This window comes from Hipposideros armiger, unplaced genomic scaffold, assembly GCF_001890085.2.
Source record: "Hipposideros armiger isolate ML-2016 unplaced genomic scaffold, ASM189008v1 scaffold_1450, whole genome shotgun sequence".
NCBI lineage: Eukaryota > Metazoa > Chordata > Mammalia > Chiroptera > Hipposideridae > Hipposideros > Hipposideros armiger.
In genome coordinates, this window is record NW_017732800.1 from 91,207 (window position 1) to 115,577 (window position 24,371).

The 24,371-nt window shown below is 35.6% G+C and overlaps 1 protein-coding gene across 1 annotated transcript in view; it reads right to left on the reverse strand.

The window, feature by feature from the left end:
• Window positions 1-24,371, reverse strand: part of HECW1 (HECT, C2 and WW domain containing E3 ubiquitin protein ligase 1) — a gene marked incomplete at its 3' end in the record, with an annotated part of 151,937 nt that overhangs the window by 90,089 nt on the left and 37,477 nt on the right. Inside the window, exon 9 of the mRNA XM_019633943.1 lies at window positions 9,384-9,518. Coding sequence (XP_019489488.1) covers window positions 9,384-9,518 — 135 coding nt within the window. The remainder of the gene's footprint in view (window positions 1-9,383; window positions 9,519-24,371) is intronic.

Genomic DNA, 24,371 nt, shown 5'->3' on the forward strand with positions numbered 1-24,371 from the left:
AGTGTCACTGGCCCTCATATGTGGGATCCGAACCGGGGCCCTCTGGCATCCCAAGCGAGTTCTTAACCATCGCGCCACTCGGCCGGCCCCAATTTTGTTTATCTCTTGAAAGAACCAGCTCTTGATTTCATTGATCAATTTTCTTGTGCTTTTAGACTCTGTTTTTTGTATTTCCACTCTAATCTTTATTATTTCCTTATTTGTATTCACTTTGGACTTTTTTTGCTGTTCTTTTTCTAGTTTCTTTAAGTGAAAGTTTAGACTATTTGAGATTTTTCTTGTTTCTTGAGGTAGACCTGTATTGCTATGAATTTCCCTCTTAGGACTGTTTTTGCTGTGTGCCATAGATTTGGGGTTGTTCTGTTTTTATTTTTCTCAAGTATCTTTTGATTTCTTCCTTGATCTCATTGCTGACTCACTCACTGTTTAATATCACGTTATTTAGCCTTCATGTGTTTGTGTGATTTTCAGGGGTTTTTTTCTTTCTTTCTTGTAATTGATTTCTACTTTTATACCAAGAGAAGATGCTTGATATAATTTCAATCTTCTGAAATTTACTGAGACTTGTTTTGTGGCTTAACATGTGGTCTATCTTGGAAAATGTTCCATGTGCACTTGAAAAGAATGTATATTTTGCTGCTTTGGGGTGAAATGCTCTAAAATATCAATTGAATCCATCTGATCTAGTGTGTCATCTAAGGCCACTGTTTCCTTGTAGCTTTTTTGTTTGGTGGATCTGTCAATTGATGTCAATGGGGTGTAAAAGTCCCTTGCTATGATTGTGTTACTGTGGATATCTTCCTTTATGTCAGTCAATATTTTCTTTATATATTTAGGTGCTCTTATGTTGGATGCATAAATGTTTATAAGGATTATATCCCCTTTATCATTAAGTAATACCCTTTTTTGTCTCATAGTATTTCTTTTAGTCTATTTTGTCTGATATTATTGCTACCCCCCCAATTTTTTTCTCATTTCCATTTGCATGAAGTATCTTTTTCCATTCATTTACTTTGAGTTTGTGTATGCCTTTTGATCTAAAGTTGGACTCTTATAGACAGCACATGAGGTCGGACAATTAAGTTCACGAACTTGTTGCAACAACGTTGTTAACCTTTTTTGATATCAGAGAGATTATTCATTATGAATTTGTACAAACTGGATAAACAGTCAACCAAGTTTACTATTTGGAAGTGCTGAAGAGGCTGTGTGGAAAAGTTAGACGACCTGAACTTTTCACCCGTTCATGGCTCTTGCATCACAACAATGCATCAGCTTCCATGGCACTGTCTATGAGGGAGTTTTAGCCAGTAAACAAATAACTGTATTGGGACACACTCCCTATTCACCTGATCTGGCCCCCAAAGACTTCTTTCTGTACCCAAAGATAAAGGAAATATTGAAAGAAAGACATTTTGATGGCATTGAGGACATCAAGGGTAATACAACAACAGCTCTGATAGCCATTCCAGGAAAAGAGTTTCAAAATTGCTTTGAAGGGTGGACTAGGCGCTGGCGTCGGCGCATAGCTTCCCAAGGGGAGGACTTTGAAGGTAAACATAGTGATATTCAGCAATGAAGTATGTAGCATTTTTTCTATGATGAGTTGGTGAACTTAATTGTCAGACCTCATATGTATGGGTCTTGTTTTCTTCAGCTACTCTATGTCTTTTGATTACAAGATTTAATCCATTTACTAAAGTGATTATTGATAGGTACATAATTATTGCCATTTTATTATTCATCTTTATGTTCTTTTCGTTCTTCTTCTTCCCCTACTTCTTTCTCCTCCTCTTCTTCTCCTCCTCCTCCCCCCACCCTTCCTCCTCCTCCTTTCTCCTTTTTTTCTAGAAGTCCCTTGAACATTTCTTGTAATACTGGTCTGACGGTGATGACCCTCTTCAGCTTTTTCTTGTCTGGAAAACTCTTTATCTCTCCAATTTTAAATGATAGCCTTGCTGGAAAGTGTAGTCTCAGTTATAGATCCTTGCTTTTCAAAACTTTAAATATTTTGTGCCACTCTCTTATAGCCTACAAAGTTTCTGCTGAGAAATCAGCTGACAGTCTTATGGGAGATCCCTTATAAGTAACTAGTTGCCTTTATGTTGCTACTTTTAGGATTTTCTCTTTGTCTTTTACCTTTACAATTTTGATTATAATATGTTTTGGCCTCGGGTTTATCTTGTTTGGGACTCTGTGCTTTTTGGACTTGTATGTCCATTTCCTTCAGCAGGTTGGTAAAGTTTTCAGTCAATATTTTTTCAAATAACTTTTCAATCCCTTACTTTCTCTCATTTCTTTCTGGTACCCTTATGATACAAATGTTGTTATGCTTGATTTAGTCCTAAAGGTCTTTTAAACTATTCTATTATTTTTCTTTTTGCTCTTCCAATTGGATTTTTTCTGCTACCTTGTCTTCCAAATCACTGAATTGATCCTCTGCTTCATCTAATCTGCTGGTGATTTCTTCTAGTGCATTCTTCATTTTAGTTATTTTATTCTTCATTTCTGACTGGTTCTTTTTCATGGTTTCTATGTCCCTTTTTATCTCTATGTCTCTTTACTATCTCTTTGTTGAAGTTCTCACTAAGTTCATCTCTTCTTCCCCAAAGTTCATTGAGCATCATTGTTTTTAACTTAAATATGATAGGTTTCTTGTCTCCTTTTTTAGTTTCTTTTCTGGAACTTTTTCCAGTTTTTTCACTTGAGACATATTTCTTTCTTTCCTCATTTTGGCTGCCTCTCTGTGTTTGTTTTTATATACTAGGTAGATTTGCTATGTCTCCCAGTCTTGACTAGATGGCCTTCTGTAGTAGATGCCCTGGGGGGGGGGAACCAGTGTTTCAGGACTGTCCCTTGTGTAGGTTACGTGTGCCATTCTGTAATAGTTCAGCCTTGATTGCTATTGACATGTCAGTGGGTGAGATTGACCCTCAGTCCGACTGACTGTGAGGCTTAGCCATGTCCACCCCTTATGAGTAGCTGTAGGGAGGGCTTACCCCATGGAATGAGATTTGCCCCAGTGGGCTCTGGTTCCTGTTTAGGCTGTCCTTTGTGTGTGTCACTTGTGGTGCTAATTGGGTGATGCTCTGCTTTGGTCTGAAGCCAATCTTCCGGTATGTTTTGACGGTCTCCAGTGTATGTTCAGGTCAGCTACTGCCTGTCACCGGCTGGGGACTACCTGGTAGGAAATACAAAGTGATCTGCAATTGGTCACTACCTTTGCTGTACCAGGAGGTGCATGGGAGAGGCCACACTGTAAACCTAGGATGGCTGCCATCAATACCAGGCCTTGGGTAGCTATGCCAAAAGCCCAGGACCCCCAAGGCCTGCTTCTGCCTGTTGGGTTCTGTAAGGCTCAACCAGTGATAAAGCATAAGGCATGTGAGTTGGGGTCTCAGGAACTCACTAGGGTGTGACGAGTTGTGTTTACTAGGTTAGATTGTGATTTGTTGCCAGTGCTGAACCTAGAGCCACTTAGCAAAAGTATCAGAGCACACTGAAGCCACCCACTTGAGACCTGTGGATCTCCAAGAGTTGTCCAAGAAAGAGTGTAATGTGGGTGGAGCTGGCTGCTCAAGGAGGAATTACTTCCAGTGTTGAGTGAGTTGGGTGGGGTGGGTTCCCAGGGAGTCACCAGGGTGGAGAGAGCAGAGCTCATCAGGCCAGTTTAGATTCAGATTTGGCTGTGTGGGAAAGGGTTCAACACAGAAAAGATGGCTCTTGCCTGCTGGCTGCACAGGAGGGAACTCTACACAGGGAAAATGGTGACTGTCCCTCCAGTTCTTGCCTTGAAGCCACACAACTCTTTTTCTGTATGTTTCTGAGTCACTGTCCCTCCGCTGGAGCCTAAAGTGGGTGTCTTTGAGTGACTGGATCTGTACCTGGGCCCTTTAAGAGGGCATCTGAGTTTCCCTCAGTCTTCTGTCCCACCTGGATGTTCAGAATCCCCTTTGTTTTTCACAGCCAGATGTCATGGGGGCTCATTTTTCTGGCATTGGTCTCGGACTCATCTTTCTGGCATTGGTGGTCTGGGCTGGGGAAACTGGTGTGGGGCTGGGGTCCCTCACTCCTCCATGGGATGGGGGACCTCCATGGTAGAGATAACCCTCCTGATTCTCAGCCACCACACATAGGTTTGGGGCCAGCTTCTTTCACATCTCTGTTACTCCTACCAGTGGCTGCTTCTTTATATCCTTAATTATAAACCTTTTTTTCAGCTAGACTTCAGATGGTTCTTCAGGTTGATTTTTTAATAATTTAGTTGTAATTTTAATGTGGTCACTGGAGAAGGCAAGCACAGAGTTTATCTACTCCATCATCTTGGATCCTCTCTCTGATGAAATGACTTGTCATCAAAGAAGCTCACTGCAAAGAATGACTAAGAGTGACTCCTGCTTTCAAAGTGAAGAGTCAGTTTCTCTTCCCTGCCAGATTCTTGCTCTTTCTGAGGCAATTATTACTAAGCCTTTCTGTTTGTGCTTTTCCAGAATTTTCTATGACTAATGATTTTCTAACGTGACCGTGGTGGTAAAATAAATGAAAATTATGTGTTCTGTTAGCCTTCTTAATTAGTGTTAATTTATGTTGTTAATTGAAGTATAAACAAGGCAAAAGTCACATTCAATGATTTCCTTACTGGTAGAGAGATGGGATTCATATTTATAACCCTATATGCTGTTTTTCATATTTCTATGTCCAATTCCATTTGGACATTATGGGAAGCTATAAGGCCTGTTTTATTGGTTATTAAATACAGGGTCTGACAATTAAGTTCACAAACTTGTTGCAATGATGTTGCTAACCTTTTTTGATATCAGAGGGGTTATTCATTATGAATTTGTACCAACTGGACACACAGTTAACAAAGTTTACTATTTGGAAGTGCTGAAAAGGCTGTGTGAAAAAGTTGGACGACCTGAACTTTTAACAAACAATTCATGGCTCTTGCATCACAACAATGCACCAGCTCACATGGCACTATCTGTGAGGGAGTTTTTAGCTAGTAAACAAATAACTGTATTGGAACACCCTCCCTACTACCTAATCTGGCCCCAATGACTTCTTTCTATATCAAAAGATAAAAGAATATTGAAAGAAAGACATTTTAATGACATTCAGTACATCAAAGGTAATACGACAACAGCTCTGATGGCCATTCCAGTAAGAGTTCCAAAATTGCTTTGAAGGGTGGACTAGGCACTGCCATTTGTGCATAGCTTCCCAAGTGGAGTACTTCAAAGGAATACTTTGGAGGTGACCATAGTGATATTTATAAATAAGGTATGTAGCACTTTTTCTAAGATGAGTTGGTGAACTTAATTGTCAGAACTTGTATATTGCAGACAGATATGCCACTGTATTAAAATGCATGTTACTGTGTCAAATAATGATATCTTTGTGCATAAAATCCTACATTCCTGGTAACTGCTTTCTGGAAAGTGCATGACAAAATTTCAAGTGAGGTAAAGTCTAATCCCAAAAATGTATAACAGTGTCTGTATTAACAACTTATCATTGGGGTTTAGAGATAAATTTTTACCATTTAGGATTTTGAATATAAAAACTGATTTTAACTTTGTCCTTATAGGCAATTGATTTTTAAAAAATCAAGAGAATGGCTTATGAAAGTGAACAGAAAATATTGATTCCTAAAGTTGTGGTCTAAGAAATACCTATGATAAATTACCCATTGCCCATCATATATGACACACACAAAATCATGGATTATGGAAAGAATTCATTGATTATTCCTGAGTCTCATATTTCCACCTGCTTAACTGTCATTTCTAATTAGATAACCTGTTATTTTCATACTTATTATCAACTCATCTAAAAGCAAACCTGCCATCCTAACCACCTGGCTTTCCTGCTCATCTTACTTATGTGTTATTAATAAGACTGTGACCCAAGACTCACTAACTCTGGGAATCACAGGGTTGGAACAGACTGTAGTGACCATCTAATCCCCTTATCTCCATTTGCAGACAAGAAATCCGATGCCTCAGAAAGTGAAGGAAGGCATAATGATACACAGCTCATTTGTAGAGAAGCCATAGCTGGGACTCCCATCTGCTGACTGAAGTCCAGTTGCCTCTTATTCTATACCTCTCAACTTCCCTGAGGTGTCTTCTCACATGGTGTCCTTTGTTCTCTGTCTCTAAGGTGATAAGGGCTTCATCACCTTATATCTGGTCTGTGGCAGTGGTCTCTAATATGCCTTTCTCTCAAATCCCTCTTTGCCAAATCCTTCCTCTTCATTGTCTACTTTTTAAAATACTAATTTATACTGGACTGGGGCTGAAGAAATCTGAGCTGTGGTCCTGAACTCTCTGTGTAACTTCAGTTTTTGATATTTCAGTTTATTTGAATGTAAAATATGATTCTCAACTGGAGTTGTATCACCACCTAGGAGTGTTTTGAAATACTTAGGGGTGTTCTCTTTTGCTTTGTCTTTGTTGTCATAGTGACTGATGAGATAGGGTCACTCCTGACATTTAATAGATAGGACCAGGAAAAAACGTCCTGCAATGGCATGGGAAAATTCCACACATCAGAGAATTGCCCTCCCAAAATGGCAATAGTCTTCCCCTGTTGAGAACTAATCCCTGCTTTTATATCTATAGCCCATTTCTCCACAAAAATCATATTATTCCTCTCAAATTCATTTAATAGTTCCAAATTTAAAAAAGTTCAAACTCTTCCATATGGTTTTCAAAGCTTTCCAAAAACCAAGACAAAAACTAAGTGGAAATTTATTATTCTGGTCAAACTAAACAATTATTTATTACCTCTCTACAGGCCTTTCTTAATCCTACCTCTGTACCTGTGCTTATGCTGTGTTCTCTGTGGGGTTGTCCTTCTTCTTCCCTTGTACATAGCTAATTTTACCAATTTTTCTAGTTTTAGATCAAGTACTTTATTTTAAAGAATATTTTTATTTGCTTCACCCTCTTTTGAACTTTTATGGTGCTTTTCCTAAACATCACTCTTGGCACTCAATCAAATTCTAATTTGTGTTGTTACCTAGCTCTGTGTGTATTTTTCTGGCTTAAAAATAGAATACAAACTTTTCCAGGGCAGGGATCAGAACATATACTTCTTTACATTTCACAGTACTCATAGCAGGCCATGCACTTAATTAATGTTTGTTGAGTAAAACCACATCACAGCAAACACAATTAACATTTCGCATCAACCCCTCCATTTTTATACCAAGGTCCTCCTGTCTCTTAATTCCTTAGGCTGAATCCAATATTTGTTTTCATAGAGGCTGGATCTTTTGTTTTCTCAGGTGTTCTGCCTCTGGATCAGATATCCTCTGCCTCCTAGCTTTTCTCTTTGTTGCTTTTCTTGGTTTTCCCTTGTGTCAGTGCAAAGCTACTAGCAGAAAGAGGATGAGCAGAAAGTTGGGAGGGGTTTAAAAACCCGATGAACTGTCAGTTGGAGAGTGGATGAATTAAGGTGAATACAGATGGCTGATGCACATTTATTCCCTTTATCATTACCTGTTAGAATCTTTCATGGCTGATGCAGGTGGCACATTGTCATTAATGTTGACATTCAATGTAACTGTGCTTGGGCTATTCAATCATATCAAATAAATGTTTTAGAACAGGTAAAGCAAATGGTATTCTTAATCTTGTTCTTTCAACAGAAAGGTTTTAATATTTATATTTTCAGTTTAACTTTTTATAAATGTAAGATATTTATACCTGAACAGGGTTCACTTTACATTGAGTAATATATATTTTTATTTTTTACTGACAGTGAATCTGCCTGCAGTACTCAGTTTCTTTTTATCATATGAGCATGTAGTTACCCTATGTTAATACTGAAAAATGCCTTAAAACATTAAAGAGCTTGGACATTTTAAATAAATTGAAATGACATATTTCAAGTTGATGCAGAATTTTGAATTTGTACACTATAATCTCAAGACAACATATCTTGTACTTTCTGAAAAGTTGTAAAAGTGCCACCAGAGAAGGAATGATGCATGTTGAGTTGGGAAGTTAGGAAACTGCTTTCTATAGTCTGTGAATGTGTCTGCTGCTGAATATGTGTTATCTGGAGGGTCTCGACACCCACATAACACTTGAAGATATGTGATCTCTCTGCATGGTCACATACGCATCTTATGTACATGCTGAAAGAGTAACATGATTTAGTAGTATCCTAAAACAATGATACCTAAGAAGACCCCATGAAAGAAAAATTAATTTTATCGCATTGGCATTAAACCATGCATACACTTGGTTGGTAATAGTTGTGTCTCTCAGAGTATATAGATGATTCCCCTTAAAAAGTAGTAAAGTATTTCTTTGTTTGTTTTTGTACACTAGGCTTTCATTAAAACAGGTGCTGGCTGATACACCAACAACAGGCTCTTTCTTTGAGACTTACATTTGCTACCTGGAGGCTTTCAAGTTGTTATTTTCCCAGTTTCCCTTGATGTGTCCACTGTGGTTCTCCCTGAAAGACTCTCTATAGTAACCAAATATACATATTACTTTTTTCCTATTTTTTTTACCTCATTGTAATAATCTGGCTGTACACGTTATTTTATCATAAACGGTTCTTAGAGCTTTCATCTCCTGAAATCCTGGTGTTTTTATGAAAATATGGTACAGATATTTGGGAAATGTCAGTCAAAACATAAAAAGGGATTTGTTCATAATATTGTCAAGAACAGATTGGAAGTAGAAAAGAGCTATGTTTTGAGTTTTGGTTTGAGAAAGGAGGGACATTAAGTGGTATATCATATAGAGACAGTAATTCAGAAAGGTGATGAAAGTGAGTTTAAGAAAGGTAGCAACCTTTCATGGCTCAGCAGCAGGTAATACAGGTAATGAAGAAAGATATAAACCAGGGAAGAGAACATGGTAGGATGGGAATAGAGTACTCTCTGGTGTCTGGTTGATTTCCCCAGCTTATTAATCCATGTATACATTATAAAAATCTTCTCCAGGATCTATGGAGAAACAGAAGTTTAAAGCCAGTCATATGCTGCATAACAGTTCCGTCATCTTTCAGAATTCTCATGTAACCTGTAGGCCTTAAGAATAACAACACCAGCCATAAGTGTAACAATCTCCCGACACTGCATTTTTGGTTTCCATCATACTGGACAGATTTTCAGTAGAGACAATTGTATAAGACAAAAGAGAAGGCAGAGGTAAAGCAATCTGAAGATGGGCTTAGGAAATAAAGTGGGTGTTCCCAAGTTGCCATTCATTCTATACAGTAGTATGGATATGGCCCTGACCCTTGAGGAATAGGCAACCCTAGATCTTGTCCACTAAGAAATAGTTCTGGCCCTACAAGAAAAGGCAGAACCTGTGGACCTATAACTTGTGAGTAGGGGAAGTGGGTGGTGTTACCTCTCCAGCGCTGTAACTTCGGAGCCTTTGGAGGTGCTGTCGGTGTGTCAGATGACTGGGAAGACGACTGTTCTGAAGAGGGATTCGGGGGTCAATGAAAGTTGTAGCTCGACTGTTGTGGTCCACGAAAAAAGACTGCAGAAGACCAGTGAAAAAAACACACTGTGAGAATAAGCTAGAATGAAGTAAAAAATGTAAGGGAAATGCTACAGGGCTCAGTCATTATGTTTATTTCTGTTCCTCCTTTTTATCTACTCAAAATTAGATGGAAAACTGAGACATTCTACATCTGTTTTCTCAGTAGTTGAATGAAGCAATAGCAGTCAATGATAAACACTTTACACTGTGGCATTACAGAGTAGTAATTATAATACTTTATTTAACATGAAAAATAAGAGAAATAGGGGACATTATAGAAATGGCGGTGTGAGGTAAGCCTCTTGAAATCTCCCCTGGAATTTACAACAAATTGAACAACTATAATTCCACAAAGGACTCCCTGTGCAGCAGACAGGCAAGACTAAGAGACATGCAACTGAAATATTCTAAAGGTGGGCATATTGGGCAAGTGGAGGAGGAAGGAAGGGGAAAGTGCAGAGATGTGGGCAGCAGCACAGGCTGCAAACACAGACTGAGCTCTGAGCTCTGAGATCCCTGCATTCTGGAGCTACTGCAGTCATGGAAAAGGAAGAATCGGACTGCTAGTGCTCCCCTTATGACCCACAGTTCCTTTTGAGGGATCAGCATATAACTTGGCCAAAACACACCCTCACAGCAGAGACCTAAGAGCAAAGACTGAGGGAAGAAGGGTGAAAACTGTGGTTAAGCCTTATTGCCAAGCAGAGGACAGAAGGCATAAGAATGAAGCCTAGCCATCCTTTCACCCCACCCTCCTAGAGCTCCCCCCACCCCTATCTGTCCAGTGTTAGAAGCAAAACAGTAGTAGTGTCAGATCAAAAGAACAGAATAGTCGCAGTCCTGAGAACTGTGGCTCTGTAGCCATGGACTAACAGCCAAACTAGTTCTGGTGAATGGGAGGGAGCCTTGGGTGCCACCATTGCTCAGAAACACCTTTCACAACCTACCCTGCCCCTGCCCCCACCTATCAGGGCGGATTCCTGCAGCGGTAAACAGAACCGCTGAAACACACAGGCCCTGAAACTGGTGCAGGAAATGCTTCAGAGCTTCAGAAGATCTCCATGTCCCCCAACAGAGGCGATGCCCTGACCCCCAGGTAACCTGCTCACAGAGGAGAAACCCACCTTCCAGAAAATCCTCCCACTGTGTGAGAATCTGGAACAGTACAGAGAAAATATAACACTACAGCATGAGACAGAATAAAAGACTACATCAGAGAGAAAATAAAACATTCTACCAACACCTACTGGAAAGCAAAAGAAAGACCTTTTCCTATCAACCTGTTGCAAAACCCACTCCTGTAGATGCTTAGGAAGAGAGACAATAATTCATTAATTGCCATATATAACCAAGGTAACAAGGCAGCTCAGAAACAAAATGAAAATTCTCCAAAAAATGAAGTTAAAGACATGGAAATATGTGATTTAAATGACAGAGAATTCAAGATCACAATTCTGAAAAAACTCAATGAGATACAAGAAAACACAGGCAGTTTAATGAACTCAGATACATAATCAAAAAACAAAATGAACATTTTACCAAAAGATTGACATTTTTAAAAAGAACCAAATAGAAATTCTGGAAGAACTCAGTAAAAGAAATGAAGAATCAAATAGCGAGCTTAGGTAACAGAGCTGACCAGATGAAGGAAAGAACCAGTGATATTGAAGATAGAAATATGGAAATGGCAAAGATTGAAGAAGAGAGAAACTTGAGAGTTAAAAAAAAATGAAAAAACTGTATAAGAACTTTCTGACTTCATCAGAAAGAGCAATGTGATAATAATGTGCATACCAGAAGGAGAAGAGAGAGAGATGGGCACAGAGAGTATATTTAGATGAATAGTCAATAAGAACTTCCCAAACTTGTGGAAAGAACTGGATCTTTGAATCCAAGAAGCAAATGGAACATCTAATTACCTCAACCCCAACAGGTCTTCTCCAAGGCGCTTTGACAGCAAGAAGCTGTCAAAAATTCATGACAAAGAAAGAATCCTTAAGCAGCCAGGGAAAAGAAGACAGTAATCTACAAAGGCAAGCTCATTAGATTATCATCAGGTTTTTCAGCAGAAACTCTCCAAGCCAGGAGGGAGTGGAATCAAATATTCAGACTATTGAAAGAGAGAAATTATGAGCCAAGAATAATATACCCAGCAAAGATATCCCTTAGATATGAAGGAGTAATAAAGACCTTTCCAGACATACAGAAGCTGAGGGTATTTTCTAACACACGACCTACAGTACAAGAAATACTGAAGGAGGCTAGTTGACCTGAAACAAAAAAAGCAAAAGTATATAAAACAATGAGTAGTACTATGGACAGAGAGACAGAAGTGAGGAATGGCAACCCCTAAACCAAAAAAGACACTATACACTTAAACATAACATACAGGGTAAAGAAGGAAAAAAAACACTTAAAAAAAAGAGGAAAAAGACAACTTGCTACTGCAGCACAGAAATCAACTCACAGCATAAATAGGGATCATTTGTGACAACAAAAACCTAAAAGAAGAGAGAGTAAAGGTCTGAACTGGCACAAGAGAATGGAGAAAGGAAGCATACTGAAGAAAATGAATACTCTAAATATGAAACTTTCTTTTACATAAACTTAATGGTAAACAGTCAGAAAAAATCCAGAACTGAAATATATAACATAAAAAAAAGAAACAGAAGGAAAAATCATAGAATACCACCACACTGAAATAATAGACAGCAACAAAAAGGCAAAGAAACAATGGAGACACAGTCCTACCAGAAAACCAAGGAGAGAATGATAGGAAATCCTCATATATCAAGAATCACCATAAAAGTAAATGAACTGAACCAACCAATAAAAAGGCACAGAGTAGCAGATTGGATAAAAAAACTAAACCCAACCATATGCTGCCACCCAGAGACACAGCTCAGCTACAAGGACAAATACAGGCTCAAAGTGAAAGGGTGAAAATTGACATTCCGAGCAAATGGTATTCAGAGACAAGCAGGTGTAGCTATACTGATATCATATGAAAGAAACTTCAGGATAAAAAAAGTAACAAGAGACAAAGATGGACATTTCATAATGATAAAGGGGACTATACAACAAGAAGACAGAACAGTCATCAATATTTATACCCCCAATCAGGGACCACTGAAATATACACAGCAACTAACAGAATTAAAGGGAGAAATTGACCAATATATAGTTATAGTAGGGGACCTAAATATATCATTGACAGCTATGAATAGATCATCCAAACAGAAAATAAATAAATATCATCCCTAAATGACACATTAGATGAATTGGACATAGTTGATATTTATAGAGTACTTCATCCTAGAAAATCAGACTATACATTTTTTTCTAGTGTAAATAAAACATTCTCAAAGTAGACCATATATTGGGCCATAAAACTAGCCTCAGCAAATTTAAGAAGATTAAAATCATATCATGCATATTCTCTGATTACAAGACTTTGAAATTAGAGATCAACTGCAAAAAGAAAGCAGGAAAAACCACAAATATATGGAGATTAAACAACATACTTTTAAAGAATGATGGGGTGAAAGAAGAAATAAGAGGAGAGATCAAAAGATACATAGAAACAAGGTGGCAGGATGGCTCAGCTAAAAAAAAATACATAGAAACAAATGAGAATGAAACTACATCCTACCAAAATTTTTGGGATGCAGTGAAAACGGTTTTAAAAGAGAAATTTATATTATTACAGGCCTATCTCAAGAAAGAAGAAAAATCCCAGATAAATAACCTCATATTACACCTTAAAGAACTAGAAAAAGGAGAATAAATGAAACCCAAAGTCAGCAGAAGGAAGGAAATAATAAAAATCAAAGCAGAACTAAATGAAATAGAGAACAAAAAGACAATAGAAAAAATTAATGCGACAAAGAACTGGTTCTTTGAAAAGATTAATACAATTGACAAATCCTTGGCTAGACTCACTAAAACAAAAAGAGAAGACACAAAATCAGAAATGAAAGAGGGGTTGTTACCACGGATGCCGTGGAAATACAACAGATCATCCAAGAGTACTATGAAGGACTACATGCCACCAAATTTAATAACCTAGAAGAAATGGACAAGTTCTTAGAAACATATAGACCTAGGCTGAATCACAAAGAACTGAAAAATCTAAATAGACCTATCGACAGTAAGAAAATTGAATCAGTCATCCAAAACCTTCCCAAAATTAAAAGTCCAGGACCAGGTGGCTTCACTAGTGAATTCCACCAAACATTCAGAGGATCTAACACCTTTCCTATTCAAACTCTTCCAGAAAATTGAAGAATAGACAATACTCTCTAACTCATTTTATGAGGCCAACATTACCCTGATACCAAAACTTGGTAAACATAACACACACCAAAAAAATTACAGACCAATATCTTTGATGAATACAGATGCAAACATCCTAAACAAAATTCTAGCAAATCAAATGCAACAATGCTTTAAACAAATTATACATCACGACCAAGTGGGGTTCATCCCAGGATAATGCAACATTTTTTTATTTCTTTTTTTGAGGTTTTATTGTTAGTATATGAAATGCAATGGACTTTTATACATTGATTTTGTAGCTGGCAACTTTACTATATTTGTGCATTGTTTCTAACAGCTTTTTGGTAGCGTCTTTAGGGTTTTTATATATAGCATCATGTCATCTGCAAAAAGTGACAATTTGACTTCTTCATTCCATATTTGGATTCCTTTTATTTCTTCCTCTTGCCTGATGGTTCTGACTAGGACTTCCAATACTATGTTGAAAAGCAGAGGTGATAGGGGATAGCCCTGTTGTGTTCCTGAACATAGAGCAAAGGGCTTCAGTTTTTCACTGTCATATATGGCCTTTATTATGTTAAGGTATTTTCCTTCTATACCCATTTTATTAAGTATTTTAATCATAAATGAATGTTATATCTTGTCAACTGCTTTTTCTATCTGTTGATATAATAATGTGATTTTTGTCCTTTATTTTATTTATGTGATGTATCACATTGATTGATTTGCATGAGAAAGACCTATACACTGAATACTATAAGGCATTTTTAAAAGAAATTGAAGAAGACACAAAAAAATGGAAAGACATTCCGTGTTCATGGATTGGAAGAATCAACATACTTAAAATAGCAATATTACTCAAAGCATAATACAAACTTAATCCCCATTAAAATCCCAATGGCATTTTTAAAGAAATAGAACAAAAAAAATCATCAAATTTGTATGGAAACAGAAAAGACCTTGAACAGCCAAAGCAATCCTAAGAAAAAAGAATAATACTGGATGTATCACGCTCCCTGACTTCAGCTTATACTACAGGGCAACACTAATCAAAACAGTATGGTATTGGCAGAAAAACAGACACACAGACCAATAGAATATAATTGAGAATCCAGAAATAAACCCACACAAATATGGACAGGTAATTTTCGACAAAGAAGCCAAAAACACACAATGGAGAAATGACAGCCTCTTCAATAAATGGTGCTTGGAGAATTGGAAAGCCACGTGCAAAAAAATTAAACTAGATTGCCATCTGTCACCATGTACCAAAATTAACACAAAATGGGTCAAAGACCTAAACATAAGACCTGAAACAATAAACTGCATTAAAGAAAACATAGGTACTAAGCTTATAAACCTTGGGTTGAAAGAGGATTTTATGAATTTGACCTAAAGACAAGAGAAGTAAAAGCTAAAATAAATGAATGGGACTATATCAAACTAAAAATCTTCTGCACAGCAGGCTGACCGAGTGGCTCAGTTGGTTAAGAGTTCACCCAAGAGTGCTAGCTAGCTTTGAGCAACAGGGTCGCCAGTTCAATTCCCGGCCCAAGTTGAGCTGCCAACAGGTGGCAGAATGTCTCAGATAAAAAAAATTTCTGACAGCAAAAGAAACCATCAACTAAACAAAGAGGCAACCAACTGAATTGGAGAAGATATTTGCAAACAATGCATCTGATATGGAGATAATATCCAAAATATATAAGGAACTCTTACAACTCAACAACAACAAAAACCAAACAATCCAATTAAAAAATGGGCAGAGGACCTGAATAGACATTTCTCCAAAGAGGACATATAAATGGCCAATAGACATATGAAAAAATGCTCAACATCACTAGCCATCAGAGAAATGCACATAAAAACCACAATAAGATATCACCTCACACCAGTTAGAATGGCTATCATCAACAACACAAATAATAGCAAGTGTTGGAGAGTCTGTGGAGAAAAAGGAACCTCATACATTATTGGTGAGAATGCAAATTGGTGCATCCACTATGGAAGGCAGTGTGGAGATTCCTCAAAAAGTTAAAAACAGAATTACCATATGACCCAGCAATCCTTCTCTTGGGTATCTACCCCAAAAAATCTGAAAACATTTATCCATGAGATATACATGCTGCTTTGTTCATTGTAGTTTTATATACAATGGCCAAGACATGGAAACAAACAATTCAAAAGATGATTGGATAAAGAAGATGTGGTGTATATACACAATGGAGTACTATTCTGTCCTAAGAAAATCTGAAATAGTGCCATTTGCGACAACATGGATGGATGGATCTTGAGGTTATTATGCTAAGTGAAATAATTCAGACAGAAAAAGTTGAGAATCATATGATTTCACTGATATGTAGTATATAAAACTGAAAACAACAAAGGGACAAGACAAACAAATGAAGGAACAAAAACTCATAGACAAAGACAATAGGTTAGTGGTTACCAGAGAGTAAGCGGGAAGGAGGGTGATAGATGAGGGTAAAAGGGATCAAATATATGGCGATGGAAGGAGAACTAATTCTGGGTGGTGAACACACAATGTGATATATAGATGATGTATTACAGAATTGTACACCTGAAATCTATTTAACTTTACAACAATTGTCACCCCAATAAACTTTAATTAAAAAAAGAAGATAAAAAGAAAAATAAGAGAAATAGAGCCTTTGATGAATACTGCTAGTAATTAATGTAGAGCAGTTTATTTATTTTTAAAATAAGTGTTCTTTTTTATTAAAAAATTAGCAGTCTCACTGAGAAAAAATTCTAAAAGAATAAAAAAGTATGAAGAAAATAACCAAAATCATCTTGCATCACAATCTAATGACAATCACTAAAATATTTTGGTGACTTTTTCCCAGTTTTTTCTTTTCCTATGAAAATGTACAAATATATACATATTTTCCCCACACCCACATCAGCACCTACAATTTTCTTATAATATTTTTTTGCCTCTTATTTTATGAGCATTTTTCTAAGTTTGAATATTCTTTTAACACAGAATTTTAATAAGTATATGGTATTCAGTTTGATGGATGTACGGTAATTAGTTTCAATACTCCTATCATTGGACATTTGACTTTTTTTGTTATTTTAAAATAGTGTTTTAATAAACGCTCTTCTGCATAAATCTTTGTGCACATCTGATAACTGCATGTGTTCCAATATGTGACAGAAGTTATTCTTTAAACCTAAAATCACTTCTCATAAAAGAGAAAATTGTTCCTTTTGTTGTTGTTGCTGTTGTTTACAAAAGCTTTTGTACTACAAAGCAATATTTAAAATACGTTCTTTTGAACAAAATGTAATTTTTGCTGAAGATATCTTCACCTTAAATAACCTCACTCAATGTTTATTTTAGATACATTCAGATGTCACCTGACAGAAGTAGAAATTTTATACAGATTTAGAAATTATTTTTGGGAGGTATGAGCTTATAATTTCAGGTATTAGATGTCATTGTAAACAAGTATTTTAAAGAGCTCTATAAAAACTCATATAGGTAGTAGTATCATTATGGAGATAAAAAATATCCCCCATACCCCTGCAGGGCAAAGGTAAATAACAACTCTTTTAATACAATGTGAATCAGTATCTGTGGCTTGCAATAAATTTCCCAGGACAGCATCCCACACAGACTCAAAAAGGGCTGTATGTCCACAAATTGGATGCGACGGAACATGATGTGCCTTGAAAAACTGTGTTAGATGACTTAAAAAGTAATGCTCAAAAAGTGATACCAAAAATATGAGTAAAAAATCTGAATAAAACCAAAATGTGAATGAAAAGCCAACACTTATCAACATGTTTATATAGCATGAGATTGTAAACACAAAAGTATGAGCTAAGCTAATAAATATTAAATAGACATTTCAGCCCTATGTCTAGAAGTTTATAAATTAGTTTATACAGGTTTCTTATATTTATTTTTATTAATTTTCAATAAAACTTATTTTTTTAGTATAAATTCCTAAAGTTGAGTTAATTTTGTGGTTAAAAGTTAGAAAAATGTTATGCTTATTGATCCATATTAACAAACCACCTTCACAAGAGCTGTACAGATTTATCATCTTAACGTGTCAATGAACTTTTTTCTGCATATTCAAATTAGAAACGTTGAATGGTAAATAATGATAAATTGTAGTTTACAAGGGAAGCCAAACATTTTATTACAGGTTCATTTGTCAATTTCTTCATTGGAATGTTGTCTACTTTGTCCATTCCCTTTTTTGTTGTTGAGATGTTAATGTTTTCTTATTTATTTGTAAGTGTATTTAGTTACTCATCTGCCTTCAGATTGCTTTAGGATTTTGTTTAGAATTTTGTTGGCTTTGTTTTCTAATAGACAGATTTTTTTTATATCCCAATGTATTCAAATCTCTCAATCATTTCTCTCTATCTAGAGGTCAGTGAAGTGCTTAATTATATTTTTCCAGCTTTAATTTTTGTAGGTTAATTGCATGATGTGAAGTTGTAATTTTGATTTTTTCCCCCAAAGCCCATTTTGTCCAAATCATTCATTCCTTGTTGTTTAATTACATATGAATTCTTATAAATACCACTCTCTCTTTCAGGAATATTTTATTTGTTTCCAGTGGTCTGTGGGATTTTCACAGCTCCAATTATTAACATTGGTAGGACAAGTTTCTTTTCATTATTTATCTTTTCCAAAATTTCCTAGGTATTCTTGCCTTCTTATTTTAATTTTTCCAGATGAACTGATATTAATTTTATTAAGTGACAAAATAGATCTACTGGCATTTTGTTTAGAATCCCTTAAGACTACAAATGGTTTTAGAGAGAATTCCTTCTTTATGATAGGCAATGTATTCATTTCCCATTTCTGAACATAGAGTGATTGTTTATTCAAGATTGTTTTTTCTCAGTAAAATTTGTAGCTGTCTTTCTGAAAGACACATATTCTGGTTAAGATAGTTTATATTTAATATTGTCTGTTGCTATTCTGAGTGCTTCTTTTCCTGTTACATTTTGTAACCCATCATTGCAGTACCTAGAAAAGCTATTATTGGTGAGTGTCATTTGTGTCTGCTCATCACATTGAGTGCTTCTTTCAAATAAACTACTCTTTTAAGCATATCATCTTAGTTTTTAATTTTCAAATAATAATAATTTTTTCTCCCTTACAAAGGCCCTTTTACCTTTAACTTCCTTTCTTGTAATATTGGTGGGAACTTTTAGAACAATGTTAAATAGATGTGGCAGCTTCAATCATTTTGTTCTTGATTTTGATAAGAAAACTAGAGTCCAATTGCAAAATAGGAAGTGGGTCATTATGTTAAAGGAAACTTTATTTTTTATCATTTTTTAATTAATTTTATTTTCTATTAACACATTGATCTTATTTGTAAATTCTGTATATTTATTGATTTATTTTTTAATTAAAGCTTATTGGGGTGACAATTGTTAGTAAAGTTACATAGGTTTCAGGTGCACAATTCTGTAATACATCATCTATATATCACATTGTGTGTTCACCACCCAGAGTCAGTTCTCCTTTCATCACCATATATTTGATCCCTTTTATCCTTATCTACTACTCCCCTCCCTCCTTACCCTCTGGTAACCACTAAACTATTGTCTTTGTCTATCAGTTTTTGTTACTTCATTTGTTTGTCTTGTTCCTTTGCTGTTTTCAGTTTTATATACCACATATCAGTGAAAGCACATGGTTCTCGACTTTTTCTGCCTGACTTATTTTGCTTAGCATAATAACCTCAAGATCCATCCATGTTGTCACAAATGGCACTATTTCATATTTTCTTATGGCAGAATAGTATTCAATTGTGTATATATACCACATCTTCTTTATCCAATCATCTATTGAAGGACATTTTGGTTGTTTCCATATCTCGGCCACCATAAATAAAGCTGCAATGAACATCAGAGTACATGTATCTGTATGGATACATGTTTTCAGAATTTTGAGGTAGATACCCAAGAGAAGGATTGCTGGGTCATACGATAATTCTATTCTTAATATTTTGAGGAATGACTGCCTTCCATAGCAGCTGTACCAATCTACATTCCCACCAACAGTGTATGGAGGTTCCTTTTTCTCCACTGCCTCTTCAACACATTATTTGTCTTGTTGATGATAGCCATCCTAACAGGTATGAAGTGATATCTCATTGTGGTTTTGATTTGCATTTCCCTAATAGCTAGTGAAGTTGAGCATCTTTTCATATATCTGTTGGCTATTAGTATGTCTTGTTGAGAGCAGTTTCTGTTCATGTCCTCTGCCCATTTTTAAATTAGATTGTTTGTCTTTTTGTTGTTGAGTTGTATGAGCTCCCTACATATTTTTTATATTAGCCTCTTATCAGAGGTGTTGTTTCCACATGGCTTTCCAATTTTCCCAGCACCATTTATTGAAGAGGCTTTCTTTTCTTCATTGTATATTTTTTGTTGAAAATTATCTGTTCATATTTATGTGAGTTTATTTTTGGGTTTTCAATTCTATTCCATTGGTCTGTTTGTGTGTTTTTCTGCCAATACCATGCTGTTTTGATTATTGTTGATCTGGTTCAACCTATGCAAGTCAATTAATGTGATTCACCACATAAACAAAATAAAAGATAAAAATCATGTAATTATGGCAGTGTATGCTTAAAAAGCATTTGACAAGATACTGCATCCATTTATGATTAAAACACTTAATAAAATGGGTATAGAAGAAAAATACCTTAACATAATAAAGGCCATATATGACAAACCCTCAGCTAATATCATAATGATGAAAAACTGAAGCCCTTTGCTGTCCACATTCAGGAACAAGACAGGGTTGTCTTCTATCACCACTGTTATTCAGCATAGTATTGGAAGTCCTAGCCAGAGCAATCAAGCAAGAGAAAGTAATAAAAGGCATCTGAACTGGGAATGAAGAAGTTAATTTGTCACTTTTTGCAGATGACATGATTCTTTATATAGAAAACCCTAAAGACTCCACCAAAATGCTATTAGAAACAAAAACTGAATACAGTAAAGTTGTCGGCTACAAAATAAAAAAATCAATTGCAATCCTATATACTAACAATGAAATTTCAGAAAAGAAAATGAAAAAAAAAACTTCCTTTTGTCATTGTAACAAAAAGAATAAAATACCTAGGAATAAGTTAACAAAGGATATGAAGGACCTATATACTGAAAACTATAAGACATTTTTGAAAGAAATTTAAGAAGACACAAAGAAACGGAAAGACATTCCATATTCATGGGTTGGATGAATCAACATAGTTAAAATGGCCATATTGCCCAAAGCAATATACAAATTTATTGCAATCTACATCAAAATCCCAGTGGCAATTTTAAAAGAAATAGAACAAAAAATCATCAGATTTGTATGGAATCACAAAAGACCCCGAATAGCCAAAGAAATCCTAAAAAAAAATAAGGCTGGAGGTATCACATTTTAACCTTTTTCAAGTGTACAATTTATTGGCATTAAGTACATTCTAACTGTTATACAATCATCATCACTATCCATCTCCCAAACTCTTTCATTTTTCCAAACTGAAACTCAGTACTCATGAAGCAATAACTCCTCATACCCTCCTCCCACAAGTCCCTGCTAACCTCTGTTTTAGTACTTTCTGTCTCTAGGAATTTGACTAGTCTAGATCCCTCATATGAAATATCATATTTGTTACTTTGTGTCTGTCTTCTTTCACTTAGCACAATGTTTTCAAGGTTCATCACTGTAGCATTTGTTAGAATTTCATTCCTTTTTAAGAATGAATAATATTCCATTGTATAAATTATAACACATTTTGTTTATCTACTCATGCAAGATCTACTTTTTCTACCTTTACTGAGGTATAAGTGACCAATAAAAAATTGTATATAATTAAAGTCTATAAAAGTACTATTTTAAACAAAAGACAATGTAAGTTCCATAATACAAATTTATATTATTTAAATCCTGACTTATTTTGTCTATTCAATCTGTCAAACTGATGTATATAAAGCACATTTGCTTACTGTAATTGCATTTCTTTCATTTCCTTTCACATTTCTCTTTCAATTTTCTTTATGTAATATGATATAATGTTATTTGGCTCCTAAGGTATATGATTATTGTATCTTTATTTTAATTGTGCCATTGATTAATAAAAATATTAATATAATCTTTCTTTGATCCCATTTAATGATTCTGGATTTAAACTCTCCTTTATATGATATTAACACACCATCATTGATTTTTATGTTATTGTTTTCCCCACTGTATTAATATTTATTTTTTTATTCTTAAACTTTCTGAATCATTTCTTAGTTATGCCTTTTTATAAGCCAGATGTGTTTGTAACCAGTTCTGAAAATGTTTCCTTTTGGTACCTAAGTTTATTCTATTTCCACCTACTGCCATAACTTTTATCCTGGCTTTACCTTTGTTATCTTGTTTTATTATTTCCATTTTCTTCATTTCTTTGTGTGTGTGTGTGTGTGTGTACTATATAAGTATATTAGTTTATTTATTTGTAGGAATTTGGAAGAAAATAAAATCATGTTTTAAATAATACAAGCAGTTGCCTTTTAAGTTTGTGAAATAACTATATTTAGCCTTTGTTTTTCAACGTATCCAATTTGACCCCCTTACAACCAACTAGGAACTTAGCAAAATTTTCCACTCTTTCCCTGCTTCCTCATGTTTTTTATTCTAGTTTGGGGATGTTGATACATTATGTTCCTATACAACAGTTTCTTTTCTATTTTATGTATTTCCCATATTTTATTGAGGTTTTTCCAATATATATTAAGAGCAATTATTTTCATTTATATTTATGTTTTTATTTATTTAAATACCACCAGTCATTTTATACTATGATTTTCGAATTATTGATTCCCTGTTCTGATATATTTGTGAGCTCTCTAGAGAATGGCTTTGGTGTTTTCCTAGGATGGGTGAGCTCTGAAATCTTACACATGAGGTATTCACACTTGAATGATACCAATTTGTCTGGATAGCGAATGATTGTGTTACAACCTTTTTTCATCAATAACCTATAGTTTTTCCATGCATTTCTATAGTTTTATGGGTGGGAAATTTAAAGTTTGTCTGATTTTTATTATTTGGTAGTAACTGTCACATTATCATGGCTATATATTAAGATTTGAAAAAGACATTCCAAAGTATGTGTAAATATAGTATTTTATTTTATTTATTTTAAAGATTTTTATTAAAATATAGCTAACATACAATATTATATTACTTTCAGGTGTACACCATAGTTATTCAACATTTATATACCTAAAGAAATGATCACCACAATAAGTCCAGCAACCATCTGACACTGTACCATGCTATCACTATATTATTGACTATATTCCCTAGGTCTTATGTTACATCAGGTGTATAACATAGTGGTTACACATTTATATAATTTAAGAAGTGATCTCCCTAACTACCTGTAGTCTAGTACCCATATGGCACTATACATAGTTATTACCATATTATTGATTATATTCCCCATGCTTTACTTTATATCCCATTGACTAATTTGTAATTTCCACTTTGTATTTCTTAATCCCTTCCCCCTTCTCACATATCCTCAAACTCCTCCCATCGGGCAACCATCAAAATGTTTTCTGTATCTATTTGTTTCTGTTTGTTTATTTTGTTCTTTATATTCTACTTATAAGTAAAATTATATGACATTTTTCTTTTGCTGTCTGACTTACTACACTCAGCACATTACCCTCCATGTCCATTCATGTTGCAGATGGCTAAATTTCATTCTTTCTAATGGCTGAGTAATATTCCATTGTATATATGTACCAACTCTTCTTTATCCATTAATTAATTAATTAATTAATTAACACCCATGTTGCCATCTTATCTTGGTGATTGTAAATAATGCAGGTGTGCCCAAAGGGTGGGTGAGGTGGGCACTAGAATCACCAGAGTGTTACAAACAAACAGTGTTAACTAGCTTGATGGAGACTCAGATACAGCAGCCACCTGTGTCTACATGCTGGGAAGGGACAGGGCTCAACAAAGAAAAAATGGCCTCCACGAGCTCTTCTGTACAGGAGAAAGCTGCCCCTCCAGCCCCCATCCTCAAGCCAGACAACTCAGTTCTCCACCATATGTCCCTGCCACCTCTCTAGGTGCTGCCCCAGTGCTGCAGCTCAAAGTGAGAGATTCCATTGCTGAATAAGTCTGCACACGGTCCCTTTAAGAGGCACACCTGGGACTCAAGTTTCCAACCATCTCACTCAGTCTCCATATCCATTGGCTTTCACAGCCAGAAATTATGGGGACTTCTATTCCTGGCACTAGAAGCCTGGGCTGGGGAGGGGCTTGGACCCCTCACTCCTCTGGGAAAGAGACCTCCACAACTGAGATATCCCTCCCAGTTTTTAATGGTCACACACCAGTGTGGGATCAGCTTGTTCTGCATATCTGCCCCTCCTATCACTCTTGAGGTGGCTTCTTCTGTTACATCCATAGTTGTAGGGCTTAGGTTCAACAAGATTTCAGGCAATTCTCAATGATGGTTGTTTTGTAGTTTAGTTGTAATTTTGATGTGGTCATGAGAGAAGGTAAGC